This window comes from Bos taurus, chromosome 15, assembly GCF_002263795.3.
Source record: "Bos taurus isolate L1 Dominette 01449 registration number 42190680 breed Hereford chromosome 15, ARS-UCD2.0, whole genome shotgun sequence".
Classification (NCBI taxonomy): domain Eukaryota; kingdom Metazoa; phylum Chordata; class Mammalia; order Artiodactyla; family Bovidae; genus Bos; species Bos taurus.
This window is the reverse complement of record NC_037342.1, coordinates 64,927,680-64,940,891: the sequence shown is the minus strand read 5'-3', so window position 1 is coordinate 64,940,891 and position 13,212 is coordinate 64,927,680. Positions and strand designations below refer to the sequence as shown.

The 13,212-nt window shown below is 47.2% G+C and overlaps 1 protein-coding gene and 1 long non-coding RNA gene across 2 annotated transcripts in view; both read left to right on the top strand.

Annotated features, from left to right (window-relative positions):
• The first annotated feature begins 8,205 nt into the window (after positions 1–8,205).
• The window catches only part of ABTB2 (ankyrin repeat and BTB domain containing 2), a 186,155-nt gene continuing 181,148 nt past the window's right edge, over positions 8,206–13,212 (top strand). The window contains exon 1 of the mRNA XM_003587004.6: positions 8,206–9,510. Within this exon, the coding sequence (XP_003587052.4) occupies positions 8,628–9,510 (883 nt within the window). The 5' untranslated portion in view covers positions 8,206–8,627. The remainder of the gene's footprint in view (positions 9,511–13,212) is intronic.
• Positions 9,518–13,212, top strand: part of LOC132342356 (uncharacterized) — a 91,126-nt gene continuing 87,431 nt past the window's right edge. Inside the window, exon 1 of the long non-coding RNA XR_009490698.1 lies at positions 9,518–11,370. This is a non-coding gene — a long non-coding RNA (uncharacterized lncRNA). The remainder of the gene's footprint in view (positions 11,371–13,212) is intronic.

The following is a 13,212-nucleotide window of genomic DNA, read 5'->3' as shown; positions in this document are numbered from 1 at the left end:
CCGGGATATACTAGGTCAAAACCATATAAACAGAGTCTTAAAATATTGCATCATGAATAAAGTAGAGGGAGAAACAGAGTGCAGTATTTCCTGAACTTAACCACTGAATCCTTTTTCACAGACCATCTCATGAGGCTCTTCAGCAGAACATGCTTTGGAAAACTGTATTATTTTCCCCTTCCTTAGTCAACTTGGGGTCCTTCATTTCAGATGATCTGTATGTCTCTCTGTTTTTTGTCTATTTTATTTTTTACAAGTAGAACTTTTTATTTGGAAAGTTTGGGCACTATCATGTACAAAAACACACAAACTTTTTCTTAAATTGAAATACAGTTGATTTGTAAAGTTATGTTAGTTTCGGGTGTACAGCGAAGTGATTCATTTATATACACTTACCTATCTATTCTTTTTCAGATCCTTTTCCCTTATAGGTTATACAAAATATTGAATATCCTTCCCCATGATGTGCAATAGGTCCTTGTTGGCTACCTGTTTTATATAGAGTAGTGTGTATGTGTTAATCCCAAACTCCTTATTTACACCTCCCTCACTTCTCCTTTGGTAACCATGTTAGTTTTCTATGTCTGTGGGTCTGTTTCTGTGTTGTCTGTCTGTCTCTTTAGTACTGAGGTCCAGAAAAATGATACCTGTGTCAGGAATGGGCTACCTTGGGTCACAAGAAATGGAAGGGTTACCTCACGGTTTCTACACCATCTGTGATTTTTGAGTAACTGAGTGCTCTGCTTGAAATCCAGCTACCACAAGCTGTTCTGCTAACCATGGCACACTCATCTGTCTACCAGCATCTTTTTCAGCTCTTCTGGCATTCCGTGGGGGTATTTCCTTCCTTGTGGTTGTCCCATTCCTCCTTTAGACGCATCAATCCATGTGGTGAGTCATGAACTGGTAATGGCCCTTGGTGGGTAGCTTTTGAGAAGCACCGCAAAGCTTGTTATGCAGGAGAGTTATTCTCATGCGCCCATTTCTACATGTTGGCCATGTATTTTTTTAATGGCAAGGACCTTGTCTAACGTTAACTTCATGGTTCTTAACTCATGTCCGACTCTTTTGTGACCCTATGGACTGTAGCCCACCAGGCTCCTCTGTCCATGGGGTTTCCCAGGCAAGAACACTGGAGGAGGTTGCCACTTCCTTCTTCAGGGGATCTTCCAAACCCAGGGATTAAACCCAAATTTCCTGCATTGGCAGGCAGATTTTTTTTTTTTTTTTTACCACTGAGCCACCAGGGAAGCCCAAGAGAGTTCTCTCTGTATTTAAATAATATTAACCTCTTCTCTTTCAAGATAAATTCTACCATATTTTATTCCCTTCAGCAAACTCCTGAAGATAATGAAGGACAGGGAAGCCTGGTGTGCTGCAATCCATGGGGTCACAAAGAGCTGGACACAGTGTAGCTACTGAGCAACAACCTTCACATTGTTTTTTTATTTTGTAAGAAATTGTGTAACAAATATGAGAGATTGCCCAAGGTAAAGTTTGCACACTTGATTTCAAACTCTTGCCTTGTATAACTTTTGCACAGGTAATCCCAAATCTGTTTTCGAAGTGCTCACTCCACTGGAAATTCTCCCAATATTTGCTTTGGTTTCATCATGTTCTTTTTAACTTGTCCAGCCACATGACAGTTGTTTTTCTTCAAAGATTATGTTTAGGCCAGGCCTGAGTTAAGAACGTGGGTTTGCTTTCTCTTTTTCTGATATAATTTGCATTCCTAAGATTAAGCACATTACTACCAGATTGCCTTCATTAAACACACACGCATATATAAGAAGCCAAATCCATTCTTTCCTTAGTCTGAAGTTTTGTACTTTATCTGGCTTGCCAACTCCCCGAAAGATGAACTGCAGTCAGTTGGTTCATTTTTCACAGGGTTCCGTGTACTTGTTCTCTATCAGTATCTTTCTTCCTCTTTTTCTTTCTCCTCCATCACATAGATCACAAACACAGACAGGGCTTAGTTTGTATCTCCAGTCCTCAAGAGGACTATAGAACTCCTTGGGGAATATATCAAAGACAAGAGATCTACGGTCTTAATCGTCTGTCCTGGCTTTCTAGCCCCTTTACCAGATGTTTCCAGAAAGATCTTTCTTTTTTGTCTGTGCTGGGTCTTTGCTGCCCTGTGCAGACTTCGTTGCCCCTCAGCATGTGGGATCTTACTTCCCCAACCAGGGATAGAACTCACATCCCCTACATGGGAAGGTAGATTCTTACTCACTGGACCACCAGGGAAGTCTCTCTTTTTTTTAAAGGTGAAAACTACAAAACACATTTCAGTGTGTGTCTCTAAAAGATAAAAACATTTAATAAATATAACCATGCTACCATTACCACATCAAAAAACTAACAATGATTTCATAATAGCAAATATCCAGACAGTGTTCCTGATTTCCAATTGTTTCATAAGGTCAAATGTTTACAAATAAATTCCACACATTGTGATTGGCTGATGTCTTCTAAGTCTCTTTCAGTATACAGGTTTCCTCTCCATCTCTGTTCCTTTTAATTCACTAACGAAACTCAGCTGTTTGTCCAGTAGCATTTCCCACCACTGAATTTTGCTGAACACATCCTTGCAGTGCAATTTAACATCCACAGGATTCTGAAATTTACTAGTAGGCATGCAGTTTCCCTGGTGGCTCAGACTGTTAAGTATCTGCCTGCCATGTAAGAGACCTGGGTTCAATCCCTGGGACAGGAAAATCCCCTGGAGAAGGGTCTGGCTACCCACTCCAGTATTCTTGCCTGCAGAACCTCATAGACAGCCTGGCAGTTACAATCCGTAGGGTAGCAAAGAGTCAGACACGACTGAGCGGCTAACACTTTCACTTTCATGCAGAGTTCTAGAGAATAGCAAGGAGAGATAAGAAGGCCTTCCTAAATGAACAATGCAGAGAAATAGGGGGAAACAACAGAATGGGAAAGAGAGAGATCTCAAGAAAATTGGAGATATAAAGGGAATATTTCATGCAAGGATAGGCACGATAAAAGACAGAAATGGTAAGGACCTAACAGAAGCAGGAGAGATTAAAAAGAGGTGGCAAGAATACACAGGAAAATTATACAAAAAAGGTCTTAATGACCCAGATTACCATGATGGTGTGGTCACTCTCCTAGAGTGAGACATCCTGCAATATGAAATCAAGTGGGCCTTAGAAAGCATTATAACAAACAAAACTAGTGGAGGTGATTGAATTCCAGCTGAGCTATTTAAATCCTAAAAGATGATGCTAGTAAAGTGCTGCACTCAATATGCCAACAAATTTGGAAAATTCAGCAGTGGCCATAGGACTGGAAAAGGTCAGTTTTCATTCCAATTCCAAAGAAAGGCAATGCCAAAGAATGTTCAAACTACTGTACAATTGCACTCATTTCACATGCTAGCAAAGTAATGCTCAAAATCCCACAAGCTAGGCTTCAGCAGTAAATGAACCAAGAACTTTCAGATGTACAAGCTGGATTTAGAAAACAGAAAGGAACCAGAGATCAAATTGCCAGCATTCACTGGATCATAGAGAAAAGCAAGGATATCAAGAAAAATATCTATATGGTTCAACTCTCACATCCGTCCATGAATCCTGGAAAAACCATAGCTTTGGCTATATGGACCTTTGACTGCAAAGTAATGTCTCTGCTTTTTAATATGCTGTCTAGGTTGGCACCCCACTCCAGTACTCTTGCTTGGAAAATCCCATGGATGGAGGAGCCTGGTGGGCTGCAGTCCATGGGGTCACTAAGAGTCGGACACGACTGAGAGACTTCACTTTCACTTTTCACTTTCATGCATTGGAGAAGGAAATGGCAACCCACTCCAGTGTTCTTGCCTGGAGAATCCCAGGGACGGGGGAGCCTGGTGGGCTGCCGTCTATGGGGTCACACAGAGTCGGACACAACTGAAGCGACTTAGCAGCAGCAGCAGGTTTGTCATAGCTTTGACATCTTTTGAACCACAAAGAAGGCTGAGCACCAAAGAAGTGATGTTTTTGAATCGTGGTGTTGGAGAAGACTCTTGAGAGACCCTTGGACAGCAAGGAGATCAAACCAGTCAATCCCAAAGGAAATCAACCCTGAATATTCACTGGAAGGACTGATGCTGAAGTTGAAGCACCAATACTTTGGCCACCTGTTGCAAAGAGCTGACTGATTGGAAAAGACCCTGATGCTGGGAAAGATTGAAGGCAGGAGGAGAGGGGCAGAGAGCATCAGAGGATGAGATGTTAGATGGTATCACTGACTCAGTGGACATGAATCTGAACAAACTCTGGGAGACAGAGAAGTACAGGTGAGTCTGGCATGGCGTATTCCATGTGGTCGCAAACAGTCGGACACAACTTAGCGACTGAACAACAGCAACAAATGTTTTATTCTTTTTACACTTCAAGTCATCAAGTAACTTGAATATATTAAGATAAATCCCATTTGCTCTTTTCCTCCAAGATACATTCCAGATAGTTTCCTAGATAACCTTTCCATTCAGTAAGTTCCTTGTGTCAAATTTCCAGTTAAGTCATATTTATTACTTTTTAAATTAAAAAAATTTTTTGTTTAATTTACAATGTTGTGCTGGTTTCTGCCATTCAACAAGGAGAATCAGCGATAAATAGATATATACATATGTGTGTGTTTTCAGTCGTGACTGACTCTTTGCAATCCCATGGACTATATCCATGGAATTTTCCAGGCAAGAATACTGGAGTGGGTTGCCATTTCCTTCTCCAGGGGATCTTCTCTACCCAGGGATTGAACCCCTGTCTCCTGCATTGGCAGGCAGATACTTTACCACTGAGCCACCTAGGAAGCCCCTTAGCTTCATACAGGTAATGCATATTTGTTGAAAATCTTCTTCACCAACAATGGTGAAATCAAGACCCAAACTACAAAACATGATGGCAACTGATGCTTACAAAAAATAATGCGAACGGTTATGTTTCACAGATTTGTGCAAACGTCTTTCAAATCTCAGTCTGTCCTTTTATCAAAGAGGAGATCGAAGCATCTGTTATTCCTTGTGATTTAATAGTTAAAAAAAAAAAAAAAAAAACACCGCATTCCATTGACAAAAAAGAAAAAGCTTTGCTTCCAAACAGCACTAGTCTTTAAAGTGACTTTTCTCCAACGTAAATATAGAAAATAGCCTTTTTATGGAGCACATTCGGCTTGGTCAGAACCCCTTCCTCCCCAACAACATTTAGATGTCACCTGAGTCTTCGGTGCAAGCGCAGCCTGGGAGGTCTGAATATATACAAATGCCCGCTCCCTCTTTATCCTCCCTCTCCCCCTCTCCATCCCACCCCTCTAGGTCCTCACAGAGTTCCAGGCTGGGCTCCTTGTGTTATATAGCCGCTTCCCAGTTGCTACCTATTTTAGGGTTAACTTTTTATGGAGGCGCACAATAAAATGATTAAAAAGAAAAAAAGAACACCCGATTAAAAAAAAACAAAACTTGGCCGAATTTATTTCCTCTAAATGTCCATTAGAGGGCGACATTTGCTTTACTATTATATGACCTGCCTCTGGAGAAATTTGTATGCAGGTCAGGAAGCAACAGTTAGAACTGGACATGGAACAACAGACTGGTTCCAAATAGGAAAAGGAGTACGTCAAGGCTGTATATTGTCACCCTGCTTATTTAACTTCTATGCAGAATACATCATGAGAAATGCTGGGCTGGAAGAAGCACAAGCTGGAATCAAGATTGCCGGGAGAAATATCAATAACCTCAGATATGCAGATGACACCACCCTTATGGCAGAAAGTGAAGAGGAACTCAAAAGCCTCTTGATGAAGGTGAAAGAGAAGAGTGAAAAAGTTGGCTTAAAACTCAACATTCAGAAAACGAAGATCATGGCATCTGGTCCCATCACTTCATGGGAAATAGATGGGGAAACAGTGGAAACAGTGTCAGACTTTATTTTTCTGGGCTCCAAAATCACTGCAGATGGTGACTGCAGCCATGAAATTCAAAGACGCTTACTCCTTGGAAGGAAAGTTATGACCAACCTAGATAGCATATTCAAAAGCAGAGACATTACTTTGCCAACAAAGGTCCGTCTAGTCAAGGCTATGGTTTTTCCAGTGGTCATGTATGGATGTGAGAGTTGGACTGTGAAGAAAGTTGAGCACCGAAGAACTGATGCTTTTGAACTGTGGTGTTGGAGAAGACTCTTGAGAGTCCCTTGGACTGCAAAGAGATCCAACCAGTCCATTCTGAAGGAGATCAGGCCTAGGTGTTCTTTGGAAGGAATGATGCTAAAGCTGAAACTCCAGTACTTTGGCCACCTCATGCGAAGAGTTGACTCATTGGAAAAGACTCTGATGCTGGGAGGGATTGGGGGCAGGAGGAGAAGGGGACGACAGAGGATGAGATGGCTGGATGGCATCACCGACTCGATGGACGTGAGTCTGAGTGAACTCCGAGAGTTGGTGATGGACAGGGAGGCCTGGCGTGCTTCGATTCATGGGGTCGCAAAGAGTCGGACACGACTGAGCGACTGAACTGAACTGAACTGAATAAGATTTAAATCGTATCAACTTTCTTTTCACATTTTTAATCACATTGAATATCCTTACCTACTTTGACTTCCTATCTCTGTTATAGAAGATGTAGTCATATCTTGTGTCCTCTTTTGATTTGGTCCCTGTGGACTTAACATCGTTCATTAGTATCAATACTTCCAGCCTTGACGCCATTCCCAGTTGTAACCACCAAGCGGCGGTATTGCATAAATAAAGATGCGCTGGAAGGCAAAATTAAGTTAAAACTGCCAAAGCAAAAGGAGTTTCACCAGCAAAGGGCAATTAATTTAAGAAGGAGAGAGAGAAACCAGACATTTCTAGTTCGTATGCAACTCACGGCCCAAGGTCAAAACCCTGTGAGATATAGTACAAAACAGCTATTCAAGAGCGCAGGAGGAGGCTGACCTGGGGGAAATGCTTGCACAATCTCCTCCTTGCTTTTGTGGCTCCACAGGAGGAGGCGTGTCCACGTTCGTGCACGTGTCTGTGAATAGTTACTGGACAGCTGCCGGCCGGGGTGGGACCGGGCATGGATCTGCTGGATACCGCCTCTGGACAAGTGCATGAGACAGGTTTACAACGGTGCTGCTTGGAGGTCAGCTCTCATTTAACACCGGAAGGAAAGCGGGTCCTGAGCCGGGCAGAGAGCTCGCCTGAGGGCACACCGTTAGGAAGAGGAGCGTTCAGCCAGATGTTCCAAGCGCGGGCCACAACTAGGAACGTTTTTCATTTTCGCACACCCATTACGCACGTGTGTAATACCCGCCCCCCGCCGCCCCCGCCCCAGCACACACACTCGGACACTGAAGCACAAGAAGGATCCAACACAGCAAGCGGCGTTGTACAGTTTAACAGGAAATTCACCGACTCTTGCAAATCTGATCAGTTACGGCCTTCTCCCTGGAGTAGTACTCAGACTACTGCGTGTGTAATATTTCAAGTGGCGGGGAGAGGTGAGGGAGGAATCGCAGCCCTCTGGAGGCTGTCCATTTATCAGATGCCAGACTAAGAATTTCTATTCTGATTGGAGCCTAGAAAGCAACGTAAAGAAAACCAGACGAATTTGGGAAGAGAAGCAAACACGGGCAAACTCCTCCCTCCAAATACAACTGGAGTTTCGTCTCGGGAAAGCGGGAGGGGCTTGGCAGAAAGTCTTGAGAGCGAGGTGGGGCGTCTGACTTGGGTCCCCTCCCCCAGGCCTCGGTTCCCTCCTCTAGTCCCAACCCCTCCTGCTTCCCTACCCATACTCGACTCGCTGGCTTTGGTGTTTGGCACCAAAAGGGTTTGAAAAGGAGCTGCGGACGCCCAAAGCCTGGACGGCGGGAAGGTGGCAACGCACAGTGGCTTTTCCTTTACCTCTTTCTTTAATTCGTCAGCTCCTTAGCCTAACGTTTCGATCCCCCCTTTCCCACCCGCCCAGTCGCTCACTCGCCATCTCTTTCCCCCTCCTCCACCGCGCCCTCGGCGGCTTCTCCAGACCCTCCGCCTCCAGCCCCGCCTCTGCCCGCGCTGGGTTTCACCGGCGGCAGAGTGAAATCAGCAAAGTGACCGCCCCTCTGGGAGATCATTGGTGTAGCCCCTGCCCGTCGCGGCCGATGATTGGTGGGCCGCCCGGGTTATTTGCATGCCGGCAGCAGCCCAGTACCCAGCTGTGCAGGCGGCTGGCTCCGCGCAGAAGTTTGCAGAGAGCTTTCTCGCAGGTCGGTCCCGGACTCGCGCAACGCCGGGAGCCGCCTCCCTCGATCGCCGCCGCCCTGTTTTCTCGGGGTCCCTTCTCTGCGGAGAATAGACGCTCTGCTTCAGGAAAGCTGAGGTGGACCAGGCGGGTTGCGGAGGAGGAGCAGCGGAGGATCGTTCCAGTGACAGCTCGGAGTCGGGACGCCGGGAGCGTGGGGCTCTGGCCGCCGCGAATCTCGCCCACCTTCCTGCGGCCGCCGGGTAGGCGGGCGGGCGATGCGGCCGCCGAGCCCCGCGGTGCCGAGAGAAAGGAGGGCGCCCCGGAGAGCCTAGAGCTTGTTTCTGCCCACTTGGGGAAGGGCGCATGGAGTTGTGAGCGCCCCTCGCTCGGCGAGGCCGCCCCGGGCAGGCTCCCCATGGCCGGGACGTACAGCTCGACTTTGAAGACGCTGGAGGACTTGACCTTGGACTCCGGGTATGGGGCCGGGGACTCGTGCCGCTCGCTCAGCCTTTCGTCCTCCAAGTCCAACTCGCAGGCGCTCAACTCTTCGGCGCAGCAACACCGCGGGGCGGCCTGGTGGTGCTACTCCGGCTCCATGAACAGCCGCCACAACAGCTGGGACACGGTGAACACGGTGCTCCCCGAGGACCCCGAAGTGGCCGACCTCTTCTCGCGCTGCCCGCGCCTGCCCGAACTGGAGGAGTTCCCCTGGACCGAGGGAGACGTGGCCCGGGTCCTTCGCAAAGGTGCCGGCGGCCGGCGGCAGCCCCTGTTCTCCGCCGAAGCGGTCAGGCGCCTGGCGGGGCTGCTCCGCCGGGCGCTCATCCGGGTGGCCCGCGAGGCGCAGCGCCTGAGCGTGCTGCACGCCAAGTGCACCCGCTTCGAGGTGCAAAGCGCCGTGCGCCTGGTGCACAGCTGGGCACTGGCCGAGAGCTGCGCGCTGGCCGCGGTCAAGGCCCTGTCCCTATACAGCATGAGCGCGGGCGACGGGCTGCGCCGGGGCAAGTCGGCGCGCTGCGGCCTCACCTTCTCAGTGGGCCGCTTCTTTCGCTGGATGGTGGACACCCGCATCTCCGTGCGAATCCACGAGTACGCGGCCATCTCGCTCACCGCCTGCATGGAGAATCTGGTGGAAGAGATCCGGGCCAGGGTGCTCGCCAGCCAGAGCCCCGACGGCGGAGGGGCCGGAGGCGGGGAGGTGTCCGCTGAGGCCCTGGAGATGGTCATCAACAATGACGCCGAGCTCTGGGGCGTCCTGCAGCCTTATGAGCATCTCATCTGTGGCAAGAACGCCAATGGTAAGCTCGCGGGCTCCGGGCCCGTGGACCGGGCTGGGGGGAAGTCCAACCTGGGCTACGCAGGGGGTGAATTTCCTAGGACCAAGGAGATTCAAGACCTGAGAGAAAGCGTTTGGTCTTTGGGTAGAGGAGTTCATTAAGGAGTCTTTCCCGAGGTGGTTCTTTCGGCGACTGACTTTCGGAGGGCAAAGTAGTGGTTGATCTGATGCTTCCTGTTCTGCGTCGTGTTGTCGCTGTTGGGGGCCATTCACTGATTGAACCTCTTGATGAAGCCATCCCTGAACCTCTCTTGGCGTGAAGCGGACTGCCTTGTGGCCCTCTGCCTTGCTTGATGGGTCTGTAGTTGGCCTCTTTTCCGGACCACTGGGTAGATCAACTACGGTTCGGTCCTAGTTCTGTCGAATACAGTAGCAGCAGCCAGAGGGTCTGGGCTGCAAAGTCTTGGCTAAGTGGGATGGAAGGAGGGGAAGTGGATACCCTGGACCTGGCCCTGCCACCTTGAGCTTTGCTGGGTTGAAGGATGCCTTTCAGGGCCCTCTGGGGGAAGGTGGAGAGGTAGTGGTGGGTTCTTGACTCTGAGCCCAGGGTTATGGAACATGGTGACTTCTGAACCCCCTTCCCAGTAAAGGGAATCACATGCCAGTTCCCAGACCTGATTTTCCAAGCTGTCACCAACCAAGTGAGCAATTAATTAAAACCCTATGTTGTATTAAGTGCATGACCTTCTAGACTTTGCTGAAAGGATGACCCCATAGTCATCAACCGAGCTAGGGGGAAGCGGGGTGGGGGATGGGCAGACAGCACGATGTCAAGTGCCAGAAAGAAACCTTTGGGTAGTTGCCTTTCTCTGAAAGAGGACATAGCTTCAGTGCAAAGAGTGGTAGGGAAGCACTTGACCTTTTCACTGGAAAGGTTACGGTGTGACCTGGGTTCAACAGTAAACTGCCTACCAGACTCCAACTTCAGGAGTCAGCAAACCATCAGTTCTCTAGAATGATACTTTGGCTAAACATCCTTACAGTCTGATCGGAGGGCGATTTTAGGGGCTGCATTCAGTGGCAAGTAAGTGGTACAGAGGAAGAGGCCAGGTGGGTATGGAAAAGGCATAAAGGGAGTCATATTTAAGTGTGGTTTTACATAATTGTAATAGCAAAAATCTTAAATTAGCACTTAACAGTGTGTCAGTCTCTGTTTCTAGCACTTTAATATAAACTTAAGTTTAATATATAAACTTAAGTAATCCCAGCCACCCTATTAGGTAGGTACCTATAGTATTATCCCCATTAGATAGATGGGGAAACTGAGGTACCCAGCAGTCAAGTAATTAACCCAAGCTTACACGGATATTAAGTGACAAGAATTTGAACCCAGGCAGGCTCCAGAGTTCAAGCTTTTAGCCACCGGAGGAGAGGAAGCAGCTTTGTTTTCATTGATCCAATTTCCAAGGGGAGCAGTTGACAACTAAAGACTTCATTTTGAAGACAGTCTGTCGCTACCCACATGGCTGACTTTGACTTTCTTGGGTTTTGTTTTCAATTCTGACACAACTGAAAGGAGATGCCAGGAATGGCAAGAAGAGCACTTGCCTTTTCATTTTCCTCCTCTTAGGTCAGAGTTGAGGTCAGTCCAGAATCTCAGCTGATGATGTCACAGCTGATAATTGTGCTTTGCCCTGCAGGTTTGTGGCATCAGCACAGAGAACACAGGCTCCAGGAGAGGAAGTGGAGGGCAGGGGGATTTCCATACGGTTGTCAGAGCCCAGGGGAAGCAGCCTGAACTTTTGGCTGAGGGGAGGCCCAGTCTGAACTCAAAGAAGGAAGACTCCTAGAAGAAAAAAACAAGGCCTAAGGTGGATAATAGGTGAGAAACAAACAAAACATGCCCTTCACACAGAACTGGTGCCCCTCAGGTTGAGAGGCTTCTCGGTTGTTCTAACTGTGAATTGAAGCTGTTAAGAGCAGCTGCCTCCTCGGGGCCCTCTGAAAATTCAGAATGTGACAAGTGGCTAGAACACAGGTGTCTTCCGTGAACGGGCTTATTTCCTATCTAGGGTCATCACTCCTTGGGATTTTCTTTACAGGGTGGGGTTTTGACCCCGTGATTTGACCTCTTCCCCTCCATCCGACACCCCCAAACAATCTTTCTTAAGCCATGGTAGTTGAGACAGCAGGGCTCTTGTGTGACAGACACACATCTCCAGGATGCCCAGAGCAAGCGTGTCCCTCTGCTCACTTCTCAGTCTCCAGGGAGCTCTCCAGTGAGACAGGTGACTATTTGCTTCCCCTGAGTAATATGGATGCTCATTTTTTATACATGAAAACCTGAGGGTGGCCCCAGGAAACAATAACCAGGCTCATTTATTAAGTCCCTTTAGACAAAGTGAAATGAATGTCTAGTAGAGAGGCAATGAATTACTTATGCCTGAGAGCTGACTTCAGAGGGAAGCACAAACTGCTTAGGAAGGAAGTGGAGAGAACCTAAACCTTTGTTGTACCGAAATAAGCCAAGGCCAGCAAGGTTACCGTCTACACAGCTGAAGTCTAACTGGCAGATGGCCACACATGGGAGAGTTGCTGGCTCACAGTCTTGTCCTGCTGGTCTTCCCTTCAAATTATATATTTATTGTTGTTATGCCTGCTAATTATACGGCAAGGGCACATGCATTTGAGTCAGCTATATAGGGCTCTTAAACTTTTAATGTCTTCCAGCCGGGAATTCAAGAACCCTAATCCATCTAGTCCAATCCATTACTCAGAGTACTGGGCAAATATGGTTTTGCTCAACCCAAGATGGATGATAAAAGTTCTATGGTGTTTATAAAACATGATCTCAGCTTCATAGTGCAGCAGGAGTTATATATCGCTTGCTCATTTGGTATCGATGTGCCTGTTCCCAGGGCAGTGTCATTAAGTGATGCTATCTTCGTGGCTTCCTTAAGAGAGGTAGAAAAACCACTTTAATAGAGTGGTATTTATAAACAGGGAGCTGGCAGAAAATAGAAGCTTCTCTCATCCACACCTCCCTTCTTCCCTCCCTCGCTCATTGTTGTATGTCAGTTTGATGCTGAGCATCGCTTGGGGTTTCTCCCTGGCCATTTTTCTTACTAAATGCTCACGAATGTCCATGGCCTTGGAGAGAATTTCCTTCCATTCAGAGATGCTAGGTTAAATGATAGGGTTTTGATGAGAATATTCCTACTCCAAAGTAGTAACCAGGATGTACATGAAAGGAGCTCCATCATAATGGTAAGGAGCAAAAACTTTGGAATCGCAGTAAGGATTTGAAGCTCACCTCTGCTATTTCTATGAGTGACCTGGGCCATATTTCTTAACCATTCTAAGCCTCAATTTTGTTATCTGTAAAATGGGGGATAATAACAGCACTTAACTCCTCAGGTTGGTGTGAGGACTGGATGATATCATAGATTTAAAGATTGAATCACATAGTAAATGCTTAATAAATAGTTGCGGTTCATTCAACAAATATTTATTGACCACGGACCCTGTCTGCACCACTATTAAAAGTACTGTGGATTAATTGGGGGAGGGGGAGGGTCCTCCTCTCATGAAGTGAACTAATGGAGGAGACAAGGAAAAAGTGAACAAATAGGGAGTTACTTTTAGCAGTAACTGTTATTAACAATCACCAAAAGCAAAGTAATGGGATGGTACGACTGGGACTAATTTAAATGATGGCCAAGGA